This window comes from Xenopus laevis, chromosome 5S (genome assembly GCF_017654675.1).
Source record: "Xenopus laevis strain J_2021 chromosome 5S, Xenopus_laevis_v10.1, whole genome shotgun sequence".
Taxonomy (NCBI): Eukaryota; Metazoa; Chordata; class Amphibia; order Anura; family Pipidae; genus Xenopus; species Xenopus laevis.
The window spans coordinates 92721243-92742537 of record NC_054380.1 but is presented as its reverse complement, the minus strand read 5'-3'; the positions used below and the strand labels follow the sequence as shown (position 1 = coordinate 92742537).

At 41.6% G+C, this 21295-nt stretch overlaps 1 protein-coding gene across 3 annotated transcripts in view; it reads right to left on the bottom strand.

The window, feature by feature from the left end:
• Positions 1 to 14527: 14527 nt before the first annotated feature.
• bdh1a.S (3-hydroxybutyrate dehydrogenase, type 1 A S homeolog) overlaps positions 14528 to 21295 on the bottom strand; it is a 14608-nt gene continuing 7840 nt past the window's right edge. For 2 of the 3 annotated variants that reach the window (XM_018265663.2, XM_018265664.2), the window contains exons 4-5: positions 19668 to 19820; positions 14983 to 15595 (exon numbers count right to left, since the gene is read on the bottom strand). In XM_018265663.2, the coding sequence (XP_018121152.1) occupies positions 15126 to 15595; positions 19668 to 19820 (623 nt within the window). In that variant the 3' untranslated portion in view covers positions 14983 to 15125. Of the gene's footprint in view, positions 15596 to 19667; positions 19821 to 21295 lie in introns of all 3 variants that reach the window. The other variant, XM_018265665.2, reaches the window with a different exon arrangement.

The window sequence follows — 21295 nt, the reverse complement described above, 5'->3', positions numbered from 1 at the left end:
TGCGCTTTAAAGCTACACATATATTGTTATTGCTACTTTTTATTACTCCTCTTTTTATTCAGGCCCTCTCCTATTCATATCCCAGTCTCTTATTCCAATCAATGCATGGTCAATAGGGTAATTTGGACCTTAGCAACAAGACTGCTGAAACTTGCAAACTGGAGAGTAGCTGAATAAAAAGCTAAATAACATAAAAACCACAAAGAAGTAATGAACAAATGTTACTGGTTGTTAATATATTTTATTACATTATTTATTTCAATTCACACTCATAAATTCAATTGAAACATATAAAAAGAAACTCAGTTACTGTATAAAGTTGTTGGTTTAAAAAAAATCAATTAAATGCAATATTTTACTTAAAGTGATACTGACACTAAAAAAACTACTTTTTAAAATTTGAATGTAAACTAAAAGTTACCTATAAGCCACGCTGATTGCTTTTTTGCGGAGAGGTAATTGTTGATTTCTAAACCTTACTGTTTTGCCAACCTGACTGTCCCATCTCAGCCTGTCAGTTAAAGCTTTCAATGCTATCGGACTCCTGCTGCACAAATATGGCAGCCCCCTCATAGAGGAATTTGGGGCATCAGACAGGTAATGTAAAAGCATTGTGCAAATACTTTATGGCAAAGTTATAAGTAGCTTTCAAAGGCAATATTATGATAGATGTAAAAAAAAAAGAATTTAATTTCTGGTGTCAGTATCTCTTTAAGTAAATTGTATTTGATACAGAGGAATGCAATGAAAACATCATCTAAGCAATACCACTCAATTGTTCTAAATTATGGGTGCTGTCCCTAACAGTTCTGCATCTCACAAATTCCAATAATGCATGTAAACTCTGCCAAGCTGTTTTCAAGCACCAAAAAGAAGGCAGCACAAGTCATCATTCCAAAGTATCCAATGGCCTTCTGTCTGAAAAATAAAGGACAATTCTCCATACTAATTCTCCTTGAATGAAAACTAATCCCTAAAACTGCTATATTTTATATACCGTACTGACCTTAATGCACCAGCCTAAAGTTTTAGCTTCTTAATAGCAGCAATGATCCAGGACTTCAAACTTGTCACAGGGGGTCACCATCTTGAAAAGTGTCTGTGACACTCACATGCTCAGTGGGTTCTGATCAGCTGTTGAGAAGCTAAACTTTGAAGACATTGCAAATTATCAAGCAGAAAATTATCAATCAGTCCCTAAGCTCAGTAAGTGACAGCAGCACAGAGCATGTGCAATGAATAAGCATAAAAGAAGATGGGGAGCTACTGGGGCATATTTGGAGACACGGATCTTTACTGCTAAAGGGCTGTGGTTGCCTTGGCTGGTACAGAAGCCCAAAACATAATGTACAACATTTCTAGCCTACTTCTTTAGTTAAGCCTTTAACCAACAACCCCCCCCCCGCTGCTTTTGACTTTGTGGATCATAAGCTCCTTTGCGACATACCTTTCTAACCACTCCTTCACTGTCTGTTGACTAAAACCTTCTCACTATTTGTCAGGTATCTCAAGGCTCTAACCTTGGACCAGTTCAGCCTAACTCCTGACCCTAGTCTCCAAATCTCTCAGTAATAATGCTTCACCTTACATTTCAAATCTTATCTCCAGATACATCCAAATCGACCATGTGGCTCTTCTAAAGACTTTAAATTTTCCAATAGCCTAGTAACCACCTATCATGCACACCTACAGGGCTTTAGCTCCCTTCCTGTGATACACTCTTGCTATAGCCTGGATTGGAAATGTAAACAACACTCCAGTCTAAAGGATGATCTTACCTCTATTTAAATGTCACAGACAGAACCAGCTCTCAGTTGCGTGCTGAGTTTAGTATATTGGTTATGATATTGGCAGTGGGACAAGTGCATTAATGCAATTTGTCAGTTTTGCTGTTTAAAGAGTTATTCCTGTGTTTGGGACTGACACAGAAGGCCAGTTAAGAGACTGTTATGAAACTGGATATGTTAATCCTTCATAGTGGACTTATAGAGTTCAGCAGATATAATGTAGTAGTTGGATAAACCAAGTGCTGGAGGCTGATATAAAATAACAGTTGTGGTACCTCATGGTGAGGCTATTCCTATTGTATAGGCTGATATAGTAACATAATAAATCTATATCATAGGATAAAGCTGTCCATCTGTGTAGATCTCTGCTAAAGGTCCTAAATATAGGCACCTCACCAGAAGGACTTCCTCTGAACAAATGCCCACAGCCACAAACTGTCTGTAATGGATTCTAACTCACCTTCCAAAGATGGCGTCCAAGATGGCGACCCCCTGCCTCACCGCATGGTTCCTGATGGGCGCAGCTCCATGGTGTCATCGTCTTCCTGCTCCCGGATTGGCCGCCGGCGACGGAATGGACGCCGGCGTCAGAATGGGCGCCGGCGTCAGGACGTCAGCGTGGGGACGCTGGCGTCTGCGTCTGACGCAAGCGCGTCAGCGTCTGACGCCAGTGCGTCAACTTTGGCGCCAAACTCAGAGACTACTTAAACCTCTCTCCCCTTCCAGTCCTTGCCCAACTATAGGTTCCTGTTCGTCTGTTCCTGGGTGTGATATACTGCTTTTGATTCTTGTGTACCGACTCTTGCCTGTTATTACGATTCCTGTTGTCTGCTGCCTGGTCTGATCTATTTGCCTGTACCTTGACGATTCTTTTGATAAACCCTCTTGTACCTCGAACTTGGTTTGGTCTCCTCTTTGGTCTACACTATTACTGCGCCTTCGGGCCCGTTACAGTATAGTTGGGCCATGGACCCTTTGGAGGAGACTCATGCTTCGCCTGATGTTGGTGAAACCATTCGAGCTTTGGCCTCCCGAATTGACTCTTATGAAGTACTCCAGTCTCACTTTGGTCAGGCCATTGGCGCAGTCCTGGAGAAAGTGTCTACCTTGACTCCCGTGGCACCAGTCGCTGTACCTGCAACCCCGCTCCAAGTCTCCGAGCCTCGCATCCCCGCACCTCCTCTCTACAGTGGTGATCCTGACGCTTGCAGAGGGTTCATTATCCAATGTGAGATCCAGTTTGCCCTGCTGCCAGGTCAGTTTGTCTCGGAGCGAGCCAAAGTGGGTTATGTTATCTCTCGTCTGCAGGGAAAGGCCCTAGAATGGGCATCACCCTTTTGGGAAAAGAAGGATCCTCTGATCGATAATGCCTGTACCTTTCTCCATGAGTTCCGGACAGTGTTTGATGCTCCTGGACGAGCCATAGCTTCTTCGGCTCGGTTGTTCCAGCTCCAGCAAGGCTCCCGCTCGGTTCCGGAGTATGCCATTGAGTTTCGCACCCTGGTAGCGGAGACGTCGTGGAACAATGATGGTTATCATGCTGCCTTCTACAACGGCCTGGCTATAAGAATAAAGAACGACCTCGTATCCCGGGAAATTCCTCCCCGTTGGGAAGAGTTGGTCGCCTTGGCCGTGAAGGTCGATACTCGCCAGAGGGAGTTCCAGGTCGAGCTAGACCGTGAGCATTCTAAGAGGAACCCTCGTTTCCAGCCTATCCTGGCCCCCCGCTTCCAGAGACCCCTGCTCAACAATCCTGCTTACTTCTCGCCCTCTCCACCTCCTGCGGCTTCTGCTTCTTCCTCTCCTACATCTGCTGAGGAATCGATGCAGATTGGACGGGCCCGTCTTTCCGAACAGGAGAAGTACCGGAGAAAGGCGGCGGGATTATGTCTCTACTGCGGGGGCAAAGCTCACTCCATCCTCGAGTGTCCTGTAAAGCCTGGAAAACGCCAATACCTCGGTAAGTTTGGGGAGACTTACCTGGGTGGAGTTTGTCCTTCTCCCCGACCGTCTGGTCATCGTTTCCTACTTCCGGCACAGATCCAGTTTGGCTCCCGGAGGATCCCGGTTCAAGCCTTCGTAGATTCTGGTGCTGCCGGGAATTTCATGGACAAGACTTTTGCCAGCCGACATGCTGTTCCTCTTCTTCCTCTGGCTATTCCTCTGCGAGCTCTGGCAATTGATGATCGTCCTCTGTCTTCTGCCATCATTTCACAGACCACCTCGGAACTTTCACTCAAAGTGGGCACCCTACATTTGGAGAGACTGTCCTTTCTTCTTATTGATTGCCCTTCTACTCCTATTGTTCTGGGTCTTCCATGGTTATGCACCCATAACCCAGTCATTGATTGGTCTTCTTCACAAGTTGCCCGTTGGAGTCCACATTGCCAACAGAACTGTTTACCTGCTGTGCCCATTGTCAAAGTTTCCTCTGTGTCTTCTATGCCCTCTCTTCCAGTTGTATATCAATCCTTTTCGGATGTCTTCAATAAGGGCTCCGCTGAGACTCTTCCTCCCCATCGACCCTACGACTGCCCAGTTGAACTCCTGCCTGGATCCATGCCTCCTCGTGGCCGCACCTATCCTCTGTCTCCTTCTGAAACAGCAGCCATGAAAACCTACATTCAGGAGAATCTTCAGAGAGGGTTCATTCGTCCCTCTTCGTCTCCTGCTGGAGCAGGTTTTTTCTTTGTCGAAAAAAAGGATGGCAGTCTGCGGCCCTGCATCGACTATAGAGGGCTGAATAAAATCACTATCAAAAACCGTTACCCTCTCCCCTTAATCTCTGAACTTTTCGATCAGTTGAGAGGCGCTAATCTCTTCACCAAACTTGATCTTCGGGGCGCCTACAACCTCATTCGGATCCGAGAGGGCGATGAATGGAAGACCGCTTTCAATACTCGTGACGGGCATTATGAGTACCTTGTAATGCCATTTGGTCTATGTAATGCCCCTGCGGTCTTCCAGGAGTTTGTAAATGACGTTTTCAGAGATTTGTTGGGGCAATGTGTAGTCGTTTACCTGGATGATATCCTCATTTTCTCCAAAGATCTTCAGGAACACCGTTGTCAGGTGAAGGAAGTTCTTCTTCGTCTTAGAAAGAATAATCTCTTCGCCAAATTGGAGAAGTGTTCTTTCGAGGTGCCTTCCATCCCTTTCCTTGGGTATATAATCTCACAACAGGGGTTCAAGATGGATCCAGCCAAGGTTACTGCAATTCTTGATTGGCCTCTACCCACCAGCGTCAAGGCTATTCAAAGGTTTATTGGCTTTGCCAATTATTATAGGCAGTTCATTAAAGGCTTTTCCTCCAAGATTTCTCCTATTCTTGCTCTTATCCGCAAAGGGGGCAAACCTCAGCATTGGCCCCCTCTAGCCGTGGAAGCCTTTGAAACATTGAAAGAGGCCTTTTCTTCTGCACCAATTCTGAGACACCCCGAACCTCTTCTGCCCTTTTTCCTTGAAGTGGACGCCTCTGATGTGGGAGCTGGAGCCGTTTTATCTCAAAGGTCTTCTTCGGATGGGAAGTTACATCCGTGTGCATTCTTCTCCAAAAAATTCTCTTCTCCCGAGCAGAATTATGACGTTGGGAATCGTGAACTGCTCGCGGTCAAATTGGCCCTGGAGGAGTGGAGGCATCTACTTGAGGGATCTTCTATTCCTGTGACCATCTTTACAGACCACAAGAACCTTGAATTTATCCAGTCCCTGAAACGTTTAAATCCTCGTCAAGCCAGATGGTCTTTATTTTTCTCCCGTTTTAATTTTATCATCACCTTTCGTCCTGGCTCAAGAAATAGAAAGGCTGATGCGCTGTCCAGGAGTTTTGTTCCCGAGATTTCTTATTCTGAAGATCCCGAACCTATAGTGCCTCCTTCCAAGATTGTTGCTGCCTTGTTTCCCTCCTTGGCTTCTGAACTTCTTTCTGCCCAGGCCTCTGCTCCTGATAACATTCCCTTGGGGGTTGCTTTTGTTCCACCTGAGTGTCGCCAGGCCATCCTATCTCAAACTCACAATTCCAAACAAGCTGGTCACCCGGGGATTGAGAAGACCACTGAACTCCTGTCACGCTTGGTGTGGTGGCCATCGATGAGAAAGGACGTGAAAGATTTTATTTCTTCCTGTGCTACCTGTGCTGTCTCTAAAGCTAGTCATTCTTCTCCCAAGGGTCTTCTCCTGCCGTTGCCCATCCCTTCTCGCCCTTGGACTCATGTGGCAATGGATTTCATTGTCGATCTGCCCTTATCCTCCGGCCACACTGTGATCTGGGTGGTGATCGACAGATTTAGTAAGATGGCCCATTTTACTCCACTTCGGAAATTGCCTTCTGCCTCTGAACTTTCTGAACTTTTTATTAAACATATTTTTCGCCTCCATGGTTTTCCTGCTGAGATTGTTTCTGATCGGGGTTCTCAATTTATATCCAAGTTCTGGAGGTCGCTATGCAAGGCCCTTAATATTTCTCTCCAATTTTCCTCTGCTTACCACCCACAATCCAATGGTGCTGCTGAACGGGTCAATCAGGCTTTGGAGCAGTTTCTGCGCTGTCATGTGTCTCTGTGCCAGGACGATTGGTCGGATCTTCTTCCTTGGGCTGAGTTCGCTCACAATAATGCGCTGCATTCCTCTTCCCTAAAGTCTCCCTTCTTCTGTGTTTATGGTCGGAATCCGTTGGCCTTTCCTCAAGATCTTCTTCTTACCAACGTTCCTGCGGCCAACGACCAAGCTGCTCACATGTTGGCTATCTGGGAGGCCACTGCCACTAACTTGGAGAAGAGTTCCCTGGCTCAGAAGAGGTTTGCCGATAAGAGAAGAGTTCCTGCCCCTCCATATTCTCCTGGTGACAAAGTTTTTCTTTCTACTCGTAATATTCGTCTGAAAATTCCCACTCCCAAACTTGGTCCTAAGTTCATCGGCCCTTATCCTGTCGTCGAAGTCATCAACCCTGTGGCGGTCCGCCTTCAACTTCCTCCGGAGATGCGGATTCCAAATGTCTTTCATGTCTCGTTACTTAAGCCTGCTGTGTCTTGTCCTTCTTCTTCTTCCCCAGCTCCTGTCCTGGTTGATGGTCACCAGGAATTCGAAGTCAAGAGGATTTTGGACTCCCGTTTTTCCAGGGGTACTCTTCAGTATCTCATTGAGTGGAAAGGGTTCGGTCCGGAGGAGTGCTCCTGGGTGAGGAACTCGGACGTCCATGCGCCTGCCTTGGTCCGTAAGTTCCATAGACTTTTCCCTTCTTCTCCTAGTCTCGGTGGTCCTGAGGCCCCCCCTAAGGAGGGGGGTACTGTAATGGATTCTAACTCACCTTCCAAAGATGGCGTCCAAGATGGCGACCCCCTGCCTCACCGCATGGTTCCTGATGGGCGCAGCTCCATGGTGTCATCGTCTTCCTGCTCCCGGATTGGCCGCCGGCGACGGAATGGACGCCGGCGTCAGAATGGGCGCCGGCGTCAGGACGTCAGCGTGGGGACGCTGGCGTCTGCGTCTGACGCAAGCGCGTCAGCGTCTGACGCCAGTGCGTCAACTTTGGCGCCAAACTCAGAGACTACTTAAACCTCTCTCCCCTTCCAGTCCTTGCCCAACTATAGGTTCCTGTTCGTCTGTTCCTGGGTGTGATATACTGCTTTTGATTCTTGTGTACCGACTCTTGCCTGTTATTACGATTCCTGTTGTCTGCTGCCTGGTCTGATCTATTTGCCTGTACCTTGACGATTCTTTTGATAAACCCTCTTGTACCTCGAACTTGGTTTGGTCTCCTCTTTGGTCTACACTATTACTGCGCCTTCGGGCCCGTTACACTGTCTTAGGAAGGAGGAAATATGGGCACCCAGACATCTGTTATTTGGTATGTATTTATTTGTTAATTAATGTATACCAAATACATGTTTAATGTGTGGAAATGCTATTTATTTATTATTATGTTTGCTGATACAGTATAGTAACACTTTGTAGCAATACCCACAGGTACTGGCAGAGAGAAGCAGTGGTGGGATGGGTAACTCTGCTGCAGGGGCCTAATATTGAGGAATGAATAAGCCAATGCCCTAAACATGGGAATGGTTGCTCTTATTTCTCACCCACCTCGGTTGTTAGCTCTACAGGGAGCAAAAAGTAAATGTGGGTGCCGGCACACTGGTAACTCGCGTATAGATCAGACTGAATTTTGTAGATAAAAAAATGTATATTTTATTTATACAATCATCTTATTGCCTGACGCGTTTCGTGTCACTAGGACACTTAATCATTGGCTTAAAATGTTTTTGGTACTGACTATTGTATCTTCTCTTAAAATGTTTTTGGTCCTGACTATTGTCTCTTCTCTTAAAATGTTTTTGGTCCTGACTATTGTCTCTTCACTCTCTTCATGGCAACCTTGCATATTCAAATATTAAGAGGATGGCATTTGAAGAATTTTTCTCCTTGATTAAGAGAGCTTTTTCAAGTCTCGCCCTGTGAACCAAATACTCTTTATAATTGCTCTGCAGTTCTCTGTGCTGTTAATGACCTTTTATTTGATCAGTCTAGTTCAGAAAAACAAGGCACTTTCTCACAGATTTTAAAACAATGCATCCAAAATAGATCCTCTGGGAGCATAGCTGGCAGAGGTGAATTACAAAGAAACAAGAAGAAAGAGAAAATAGACTAGTTGATTTTGCCAAGCACAGGGCGACAACATAATGTTCCTTTGTTCAGCCTTCTCAAAGTTATGAATGTGAGTGTCTGTCTAATCTCATTCTTCCTTCAATCAAGTGGATCATCTTAGCACACATGTAATAGGGCAATTTAACCCTTAGCTGGAACATTTATCAAGAGAAAATTAATAAAAAAAGTATCCAATAAAACAAACTATAGATTCCAAGAATCAAACCACTTTTACTGCATAAAAAAAACACAAAACATTAAACAAGAAAAGACCAATTATGACATACATTCATCTTAACAGAGGCTCTAAAATAAATCAATACTTTTTTACACAAACTTTACCAGTAGCTGTAACAGAAAGCACTGAGAGTTTGAAGGGTCTGTATGCCTATAATTGTAGCATCAAAAATAGCTGGCACTCAGCAATGTCCACACTCATAGGTCTTAAAAAGTGAAAAAGTTATTTATTCACTTCTTTCCAATAAAAAACTTTTTAAGACCTGTGAGCGCGGACATTGCTGTTTGCAAGAATTTACATTTATTTAACCCTTTATACAACAGGAATCTGATCTTGCGGCACCACGTGTTACCAATAAACACACGGTGCAGTTTATAGTGTAAACTACAATTGTATGGCTTTATAGCTGGCACCAAAAAATATATACAGCAGTCAAGCAATTAAGGCATGGTTAATGTAAAAAAGCAGTAGTAATCTAAAACTAGAAAGGGAAGTTTGAGAACAAACTTTATGTTGGTTTGAAAAAAGTGAACTCACTCAATGAAATCTGATTTGCTCTTGTTGGCTCTGCCCACTTTTTTTTACTTTTAACCTTAGTCCTCAGTGACCAACTGTGAAATGTTTGGGGACACTGGCATCAAACATGTGAGAATGGCAGCAGTTTAAATTTCCCCATTCAAAGTGAATGCAGTTGTTGGCTCCTCCCACTTTTGGATCTCCAACCAATATCGCCTTTTCATTTGGGTTTATCCCATAACTATGCGATTCAAGATTGGTAAGTGTAACCTCAGAAATTGTAAGAGCGGCACCAATTTAAATGTCCCCATTCAAAGTCAATCGGTGAAATTTGATGGCTGTTGTTGGGCTCCTACAACTTTTGTGCGTCCAACAAATGTCACTGTTTCATTCAGTGTGACCCCATGACTATGTAATTAAAGTTTGGTGAGTGTAGCTTGAAAGCTGTAAGAGTGGCAGCAGTTTGAAAATATTCCCTGTCAAATTCAATGGAAAAATTGGGATGTTCGGAGTGCCGACCCAAAAAGACGGAGGGCAATATCACTTTGAAAAGGGATAAAAAAAAAACTGGTCCGCTATTGGGCAAAGAAGTGTGGAGAGTTTGGGTGTTGTACCCCTAAAACTGTAGGAAGAGTAGCATTTAGAAAATTGAGGGAAGAAGTGGAAGAATAAGCTGAAGTGGAAGAACAATATGTTGTTTTTTTCAAACCATCATAGCAAACAAAAGTAATAAGCAGAAGGCAATTTTAGAACAGGACTCAAATGGAAACTGATGCAGAGACTATAAGGCTAGTGCAAAGGCAGAGAATTATTGGTTGAAATTTTAAATTTCTTAAACTAATTTGCAAATTATGTCTGCACAACCCCCCCAATGAGATGTGATCTCAGCCAGATTCTTCCCACCACCTGGATGTCTGAATTTGCCATAGGTTCACTAGTACTGGTAGCCTTCTAAACCTGCAGTTTTTTCCATGTATGGATGGCTGAAGTATTCATATAACAAATGCACAAAATCTTCTGCAAAAACTGTATTTCAGTGGTACAGGCCATTTTAAACTAGGCCATTCTAAGGAACTTGTGGGTCCACAGCCCCATCCACATCCTCCCCAAACATGCCCTACAAATTGTAGCAGCAGTGTACTGCACCCGCTTTACTACTGTGGGATAGGTTTATATAGATATGTATAGACAGCTTCAAAATCCTAGTGTGATAAGGACTAACAGGCCATCTAAATAAATTATTTAATGTTTCATAATCACTGCTATTTGTTGTTTTTGCATATAATCCTCCATGCATGCTATTATTTGTAGTTAAGAGGAAACCAAACACTTAATGAAAATTAAAATATAATAAGGCTTATTTATTAAAATTAGAGATGCACCGAATCCACTATTTTGGATTCGGCCGAACCCCCGAATCCTTTGTGAAAGATTTGGCTGAATACCGAACCCTAATTTGCATATGCAAATTAGGGGTGGGAAGGGGAACTTTTTTTTAATTCCTTGTTTTGGGACAAAAAGTCACGCAATTTCCCTCCCCACCCCTAATTTGCATATGCAAATTAGGATTCGGCCGGGCAGAATCCTACTGAAAAAGGCCGAATCCCGAACAAAAATCCTGGATTCGGTGCATCCCTAATTAAAATAGGCACTGATCTGCACCAGTGTGGTTGCCTATAGCAACTAGAGGTGCACAGAATTCAGGATTCGGCCTTTGTCAGCAGGATTCATAGTCGGCGAATCCTTGTGTCTGGCAGAACCAAATCCAAATTTGCATATGTAAATTAGGGGCAGGAGGAAAATCACGTGACTTTTCATCACAAAACAGGGAAGTGAAAAAAATGTTCACACTTTTTCCTTTCCCTGCCCCTAATTTGAATATGCAAATTGGGATTCGGCTGAATCTTTCACAAAGGATTCGGGGATTCCGCAGATTCCAAATAGTGGATTTAGTGCATCCATAATAGCAACCATATGATACCTTTGATTTTATTTCCAAATTTGTAATCAAAACAAATGATTACTTCTAGTGACTGCATTTGTGCAGTCCTGACATCACTATACAAGCCATCCATTTATATCCTCAATAATAAAGGGAATTTGACAGGAAGTTCCAGTTCTGTCAGAACTTTGGTCACAAAAGAATGAAGAATGGAAGGTGCTACATTGCTACTAAATACATTCAAAATGCATTTCCAAATGATTAAAATGAGTGGCCTGCCATTTGTTAGGGAGTTCTTGATTCAAAAGGTATTGCTCATTTTGCCAATTTTATATTGCAAAATGGAATGAATTTCACAAGCAGCACACAAGTCTTAATTTGACCTTTTGTGGTCCAGAATACTAAAGAAGAAAGGGAAATGTGGTTGTGGTTAAAACAACCCAATAGCAGAAAGCAGCATGGCTACTCATGTCTGGTTGAGGACTTATTAAGATGGTGAATTAAGAGTAATACCCTATATGCTTACAGTAGGCAGCAGAAAACCTTAATTACAATTTTACCATCATAAGACGTGTTCAAATCTTTTAGTAACTGTATGCATGCACAAGGAGGTCAACAACAAAAAAACAATGGCTAAAATGTTCAGCTAGGACCCTAACCTATTTTATATTCTGATACAGTAAATCATTTATTTAGGAGGAGAATGCAACAGAATAAGGGGCTGTTATGTCATCCGGGAAAAAGATCAATAACAACTTTTTGTTGCCAAACATTGGTCCCCCACTTACAACGGCTGCCAATCTATCTGACTAATAAAGAGTTCCGCATTCCATAAGGTACAACCAAATGCAACAAAATGTTTTATTGCCCATCCATAGTTGCAAGGAAGTTGACTACTAGTTTTGTTATTAAAAAATGAATGATCCTTTACCTACAATACATCTGACCACTGATACTGTGACCAATGAGATTGTGCCATTCCATAGAATGGAAAACTATTTAACAGAACATTATGACAAAGAGACAAACTTTGAGCTTGGTTATGCAGTCCATTTACCTTGCAATGCTTGGAACATGCTTAGCTATCTATCTGACCAATGACATTGTGGCATTCTGTAGTATTGAAGGGTTATTCGGCACCACATTTCGGGCAAACAGAAAAGATGTATCACACCTTTAATGTGAACAGTTTCATAAGAATTAGTATAATTATATAGTATGCACTAGTACAGATGTGGGACCTGTTGTCCAGAATGCTCAGGACCTGGGGTTTTCCAGATAACAGATCTTTCTGTAATTTGGATCTTCATACCTTAAAGGACCAGTAACATCAAAAAAAAGTAGAAAAATTTGTAAGTATAATACGATAAAAAAAACCACCAACACATATTAAACGTTAAAATCGCAAAGTCTTTATTTAGAAAAAACTTACCAAAACTCTGCTTGCGCGCCTCTTCAAAAAAGGCGACGATCCATCGTACAGCGCTCGATTTCTCCTCCCTGGCTATCTCCTATAAGGAAGGCATGGAGGAGAAATCGAGTGCCGCACGATGGATCACCTGATCCCCTTTTCTGTGGAGGAGCGCAAGCGGAGTTTCGGTAAGTTATATAAAAAACACGTGTTGGTGGGTTTTTTTCGTAGTATACTAATTATTTTTGTAAAAAATTTGTTGTTACTGGTCCTTTAAGTCTACTAGAAAATCATATAAACAGCAAATTAACCCTATAAACTGGTTTTGCATCCAATAGGGATTACAATGGAACCTCAATTTGACATCCCCTAATTTTAAGTTTAACCTTATTTTACATTGTAGTTTTGTGGTCCCACCTATATATTATGCATAATACATTGCCCTGATTTTACATTTCCCTGGATTTTACACCATTTTTTTCTGGTCCCCTGAAAAAACGTAAAATGTTTTTTGTAATTATATGTTAGTTTGGATCAAGTACAAGGTACTGTTTTATTATGACAGAGAAAAAATACAATTTTAAAACACTTTGATTATAATGGAGCCTATGGGAGACGGCCTTTCTATAATTCGGAGCTTTCTGGATAAAGGGTTTTCGGATAACGGATCCTATACCTGTATAACCTAGATTTATTTTACTAGAGCACAAATCTTGTAGAAAATATACTGCAGATATATGATTTCCACAAATATATCTTTTCAGTGCAAACATTTACAATTAACAATGTGCTTTCCTTTTGTGACGTTCATCTGCAAAGTTATAGATACACATTATATAGTTATTCTATATAAATTATTATGGTTTTTACATCATTTTAAATGACAACCTCTTTGAACACTCTCAAGCTGACAGCGGGGAAAAATCTGCAACTATAAAGCTGTTAATATGGTTTTTAAAAATCCTTCTTTTTTCCTTTAAATGTAATATTCAGCCACAATAATATACCTTCCTGGGTTAGATTCAATCTATGATGAAAATGTTATTTTATGAAAGGTTTATTGTAGTCTAAGGAGATCTGTGAGATTTGGTTTTTTCCTTAAATTAAATCTACCCATTTATGTGCGAGCTCTTTTGCAACCAGAATAAAGCATATGGTCTGTTCTTCTCTTCTCGCAGAGCCATATTCATAAAGATATGTAAAAATTAGTGTTAGAATAAACCACATCTCATGATTAAAGCATTGTGAAGTCAAGAGTAGTTATAAAGCTGTATAATCCATTTTGGCAAAATGTGTGTCAGAATGAAATGTTCTGGTGTTAAGATTTTAAAAAATTTGCCACTTTTTACACCATGGTAAAATGTTGGGGGCCGATTCACTAACTTCGAGTGAAGGATTCGAAGTTAAAAAACTTTGAATTTCGAAGTTTTTTTTTGGGCTACTTCGACCATAAAATGGGCTACTTCGACCTTCGACTACGAATCAAAGGATTCGAACTAAAAATCGTTCGACTATTCAACCATTCGATAGTCGAAGTCTCTTTAAAAAAAACTTCGACCCCCTAGTTCGCCATCTAAAAGCTACCGAAGTCAATGTTAGCCTATGGGGAAGGTCCCCATAGGCTTGGCTAACTTTTTTTGATCGAGGGATATTCCTTCGATCGTTGGATTAAAATCCTTTGAATCGTTAGATTCGAAGGATTTAATCGTTCGATTCGAAGGATTTAATCGCTCGATCGAAGGAATAATCCTTCGATCGTTCAATCGTACTATCTGCCCTAAATCCTTCGACTTCGATATTCGAAGTCCTAGTCGAATATCGAGGGTTAATTAACCCTCGATATTCGACCCTTAGTGAATCGGCCCCTTAGTGTTACAGAAAATATACATCTTTATAAATATAGCAATTAGTCTTTCGTAATAGATGTTTTTTGTAATTACAATGAATGCGGTTAATTCCCATGTAAAGATTACAATAGAGTTTTATATATATTCAATTTATTTTGTACCATTCTGTACAAAGTTTTAAGGCATACAATTTTTACACAGTTTTATAAATATGCCCCAAAGTGTGTGTGCAGTATTCTCTCTCTCTCCATAGTAGGGCTGTACATAGACAGTCATGAACTACAATTTCCTTTCCACATGTGACTTCAGCCGAATCATTGTGCCTGGCCGAACCGAATCCGAATTTGCATATGTTAATTAGGGGCAGGTAGGGAAATTACGTGACTTTTCGCCACAAAAGTAGTATTTTTTTCCACTTTTTCCTTTCCTGTCCCTAATTTGCATATGCAAATTAGGATTCGGGTTCGGTATTCGGCCGAATCTTTCACCGAGGATTCAGCCGAATCCCAAATAGTGGATTCGGTGCATTCCTACTTCTAAGAGATGCTGGGAGTTGAAGTTTAAAAGAAGATAGAAAACAGCAGACTGGATGGTAACTCTTAATCAACTACAAGAAACAGCAAGGGATTAGAGAGGAAGAGGGCTGGTTATGTTGGGCACTATTGAATAGATTCTGAAAGAAGGAAATTCTTGTGGGCAATACAAAATATTTAAAACAAATTGAGAAAAAAAATCAAAACTGTCAGGAAATGTAGATCCAGTCTGCAATAGCAGTGGGAAGGAGAGACATAATCTGAAACTCTATCCACGAATAGGTGTCGGTGAGGATGTAGCGTGTATATGGATATTTAGATCTCAAGGCATCTGTAATCGCATTTAGAACATCAGTTTTTTCCTTTGCCCCACAACCAACAATGGACTTCATCCTGGTCACCTGCTGAACAAGAGGAGTCTTTCCATAATCAGCACGTAATATGTCTGAGGCTTCCTCCCACATCTCCTCTCCTCGTCTCTCCACGCCTTCCTTGGTGAAAAGCTCGGTGGCAGCGATGAAATTTCCAGCTTCAATATTAATGACCTTTACACCCCATTGGTACATTTCTTGTCTCAGGCAACCTGTGAAAGCTTCAATTCCAATTTTTGATATGCTGTAACAAGACCGCGATGGCTTGCACATTCTTCCAAGTGTACTTCCCACACAAACCACCCGCCCTTGAAAACAAAATCAGTATTCAGAAAATGCACAGCTATTCATACACTCTCTTAAATGACATAAATGCATATACAGAAAGAAACAAATAGTCTTTATATTTAAAGGTGAACTATCGTGAAAATTAAAATTGAATATAAGCTTCATCATACTGAAATAAGAAACTTTCTAAATACAAACAATTAGGGGCAGATTTACTAAGGGTCGAATTTCGAAGTTAAAAAAACTTCGAAATTCGACCCTCGAATTGAAATCCCTCGAATTCGAAAATATAGAAGTCGAGGGATTTTTACCGTATTCGATCGAACAGAAAACGTTCGATCGAACGATTTTTAGCGATTGATCGAATGATTTTTTTTCGACCAAAATAAACTTAGAAAAGTGCTCTGGAAGGTCCCCATAGACTAACATTGCACTTCGGTAGCTTTAATTTGGCGAAGTATAAAGTCGATTTTTTTTTTTTAAGAGACAGTACATTCGAATAGTCGAACGATTTTTACTTCGAATCAAAGTCGAATATAGCCTATTCGATGGTCGAAGTACCCAAAAATTTACTTCGAAATTAGAACTTTTTGCAATTCGAACCATTCAGTCGAGTTTAGTAAATCTGCCCCTTAAAGATTCTGAATGGTTTCTGAAATAATCAGGGTTGTGTTCACTATCCATCTCACAGCATCTGTTTCTCTTCAATCCCCCTCTTCATGCAGGAGTTGGGTGTCAGATATTCATTGACCGTTAGATCCAATATATCTTATAGGGGGCTTTTTTTCCTTGCAGATGTATTAGAGCTCATTCAAACAATTGATTCCAGTACAAACAAATAATCTAACAAAATAACTGCCTTATGCACTAATCCTGCATGTAGAGAGACATGATGTCTGGGGATTGTAATAGAGTGAACTCTAATACATCTTCTAGACAAAAAGATATAGACGATATTCGATCTGTAATCTGTAGTAAAACAGAATTTTTAATGGATTTTATTTAGAAAGCTTCTTATTTCCGTATGCCGAAGCTAATGTAGGGACCCGAAGGGTTAATTTCCCCTTCGGTCGGAGCTTCATGGCTGAGAGTGGGGTTTCCTAGAGTTTCCAGGGGCAGAGCTCTTGGATTGGTGCAGCATGGCTGATCCCAAAGGAAGCCACAAGGTGTCGCTGTGCACCAATATAAAAGGAGATTGCCATGTGCTCACACAGTCTTCTTGATTTGGATCTTGATTTGGATGCAGGATGGAGTGTTCGTCAGCTGGGGTGCTGCAGTGGCAGACCTCAGGATATCGAAACACACCACATGGCTGCTATGCCCTGTGTGGGCTCAGGGATAACTAGACCCTGATATTCCGGAAGATGGATGCTAGACACTGGACTCGTGCTATAGACAGTACTGGAGCTACAGTTCAGCAAATGGATCAAGCAAGTGATATGCTCAGCTAGGAGAGCCTCGAGTTAAAGATTTCATTGCTGTGGATGCCTGTCAGCTCTGTTTGAGACTACCCGTCTGTGTGACTCCTTTGGGGTGAGTGTTACCTGAAGGAAGGGGTAGGAAAGGATGAGGATCCAGCGATCTCCTGTGTGGAGAAACAGGCTGTTTGTGTGCCTGCCACGTGGGAGCAAATACTTTCCAGAGGGAAGGTATGTGGGCAGGTAGAGCTACCTAGGACTGGTACTCTTTTGGGGACAAGGGAGTAAGACTCTTGGGCTGCCAAAATGGAGTTGCAAGACTTTTCCTCAGGGAATTACCAGGACTGGACTGCTACAGGTTAGTGGGCATTTATATTAATGTGACTGTAAAGTTTTACTTCCCCTTTAAATTTGCATAAAAGTTATATTTGCTATATAATAAAGTGTGTGATCGATTTGTTGTCCTAATGGGGCCACCGCAGGTGTATTCCTGGATCCCATTAGGTGGAGGCACTGCCAGAGAAGCATCCAGTATCCTTTCACCTTGCAAAGTTCCCCTTTAATGTGTCTCTGCCCAGATATACCACACTCCTCTAATCACTGCATTCTCTAATCATTGTTAATAGAACAGTTTACTCACTAAACTGGAATAAAAAAAAAATTGAATCATACACAAAGAAATCTCACTGCTCATTTGCAAACAAGTCCAAACTATACTTGTTAGGTTTGAAAGCCCCATGATCTTGCTACTTAAACTGTATTAGAGTAGGGATGTCTAAATTGAAGTCCATGGGCCCGCACATGAGCTCCATAGAATTCTTTATAGGACATTGTCATTTTTATATAAACTAGCCCTCAGTTATGCGGTAAAATCTAATAATCTTCCTGCTGCATAGATAGAATTGGACAGTGGTTGGTATATGCACCAAATCAAAGGCATACACATGGCAGCATATATGTACAACGTTTATTCACAGTTGGCACTTAGCTCCCTGAACTACTACGCTTACTGAACTAGTGATTAACGTAGCTGCACTCAAATATAACAATCCTTGAAATCTTGCCAATATGAAGCCACCTATGCCTGTAGCTGAAATCAAATTTGACCTTTGTATAGTAGCATTTTAGATTTCCAAGTTTTTAAAATATTATGTAGCCTCTGATCTAGAGCTGGGCCTGGAAACGATTCATGTTACAGATAATTTGTTGGAGTAAAATATGTAGAAGTATAATAGATTTATTTACAGACAAAGTTGAAAATAAATCATAGGAAAGGTATATATAAATTAGAAATACTAGAATAAGAATCTTAGCCTAGTGTAACACCTTTTTTCCCCTGGCATAAAAACCCCAGGAAGGAAAATGCTAATCTGCTGTGAAAGTATGTATTTTTATACCACAATACACCCTATCTGCATTGACAAGCAGCAAATCTGCATCCAAGTGGGTTTTCAAACGGCATGTGTGATTCAACACTTTAATAGCGTTGTATTATTTTCTGTGATAGGAGAGGTTCCGATTTCATTTATTAACATGGTGTATAAGTTCAAAATGTGCGTTTGCTATGCCTTTGTCTCCGATTTATCTTTTCACTATCATTGATTTAGCCACAGGCATTCCAAACAGTAGAGTAGTAAATCATAAAAGTGCACTAATGAGTGTTTATCTAAAATCCCTGCTATAAAGCTAGATATGGAAAAAGAAATAGTCACACAATTACCAGAAAATAGATTTCTCCATGCATTCATAAAGAGCGCCAGTAATCTAGGGCATAAACAATTTATTTTGAATACCCCGTTAAAGGACACATATTGGTGAAAAATTACTTAGTGTGAGCTTTTTGCCAACCAGAGTGTGATCGCTAATACTATTTTGTGCAAGAAATGCAAATTAGAAAAATGCTGGGAGCTCCCTCCATATTTAATGACACTGTGCACTTAATAAGAGAGCCTTCTGGCCTCCCCATAATGCACATACATGTGATATCACCTGCATGCACATAATGAGCAAGATGGGGCAGCAATCATTATTTACATGCATGTATTCCAACATGGCTGCCTGCACTGGGGACTTTCTACTAGTGTCTGCGTTAGTGATGTGCGGCTGGCCTGATACCCGTGGGACCCGCAGGTCAGTCGGGTTCGGGCCGACCTCGCACCCCCATTTGCGAGTGCTGGCTTCCGGATTTATAGCCGCGCACCTGCTCGCCCCGCCCCTTTTGTGATGTCATTGGCGTGCCGGGTTTGCGCGGGTCTATAAAAGGAACCTGGAAGTCATGCTTGGGTGAAGGAAGGGCGGGTTTTGCCCCACCGCGCAGCACAGTGCTCATTAGCAGTATATTTTGTACAAAATGGTATGGTTTCCCCCAATCTGCTCCATTATCCCACACCTCCAGTAGGGTGAAAATCATGAACTAGTTGCTTAGGTGTGCCTTAAGCTAAGATCAAAATTTAAAACCTAGGTTTAGCAACGCTATCCTGGTTTCTACTAAATTGTACTAATCTACCCTACAGCCTGCTGACATGTATATTAAATATTGCTTATATAGCATTACTCATCTGTACATATCTGAAACTTAAATCCGGTGTTAATTCTGTCACTTTATATAACATAAGAAACCAAACAGATCTAAGTTTAGTGGCACACAGCAGTGGTTTTACATTACAACACTCACCTTTAGCTCGACGAATAAGAGGCAAGAATGCTTTTGTTATTCTTACAGTTCCCCACAGATTAACATCCATCACTTCTTTATACTTATCCAAAGTTGTGAATTCCACATCTCCAAATGTAGAGATGCCAGCGTTATTAACCACTCCCCACAATCCTACAGGGAAGAAAAGGAGACTCCTTTTACCTTGATTTATTGCAATCGGAGTAAATATTACCTGCTGTATGATGTACAGTACATACTGCATTTATGTATTCATCCATAGGTTAACATGATTCTTCAAAGTAAGAGGAAACCAAATATGTGGGGTGGGGAAGTGCTTATGGACCATATCACCCTCATTAGCAGGTAGTGTCATTTAAGAAGTGGCAGTGAATCTGCCTTTTCTCTACCTATGTGTGCCATTAGCCTTTGTGCTCACTTCCTTTCTTCTCTGCCAGATGGAAAATATATATTATTAAGCTCAGTTTAGCCTTGATTTTATTTTGGTACATAGCATCTGTGAGGGGAACATATCTGAAAAGACCCTATTCTGAAATATATTTGTTAACATGGTGTTATGCAAAAGTTATCTAAAAACATTTAAAGAGATACGGACATCAGAAAATAACCTTTTTTTATGATCATAACATTGTCTTTGAATGCTACCGTATATACTCGTGTATAAGCCGACCCGGGTATAAGCCGAGGTACCTAATTTTACCTACAAAAACTTGTAAAACTTATTGACTTGAGTATAAGCCTAGGGGTGAGAAATGCATTTTAGGACATCTTCAGCAGAACACACGCTCCTGCGTGCACTCTGCTAGGGAAGAACTCGCCTAGGGTAATTTAGACTCTAACAACCAGACTGCTGAAATTGCAAACTGCTGAATAAAAAGCGAAATAACTCAAAAAACCACAAATAATAAAAACCAATTGCAAGTTGTCTCAGAATCTCACTCTATCCATCCTACTAAAAGTTAATTTAAGGGAAGACAGAGGTTACAAATTATCCAACCAGCTGTTAGTGAGACAGTGGGAGGTGTAGTCCAACAACAGCTGGATTGCTGCAAGCTTAACATTCCTGATCAGTATAATGAATATATCTAACATATGTTTTACATGGATTGTAAATAATATTGAGGATCCAGGGTTACTGGAGGCCTAGTGCAAAAGCCTTCTCTGCCCTCCAGTAAAACCGACCCTGCTCAGTAGACTATTACGATAAATCTAACCGTCAATCGCCCTCTCTCTCCTCACCGGTGGGCACTGAGCTACAGGGAGCTTCCCGATCAGACGCAACCCGATATACCGGTAATCTTCTCCCTCCATAGCAGGCGAACTAGCACAGGTCACATGACTTCTGTCATGCCACTTCCTATTTCGTCAACTAATCTGCGGCGCGAACATCGGCTTTCCTGGAAGACGTCGATTCGCGTCATGTGACACAAGAGTCAGCAGTGCACTGTGCTTGGGAAATGAACTGTGTCAGGAGATAGACGTGAGGCACTGCAGGACTGCAGCAGCGGGGAGGCTGCAGTAGGAGGAACATACTCTGATGACGTCACATGAGCAGGAGGTGCCGGGGAGATGCAGGCCGGGTAGTTCTGCTGAAGCGGAGCCATTGACTCGAGTATAAGCCGAGGTAG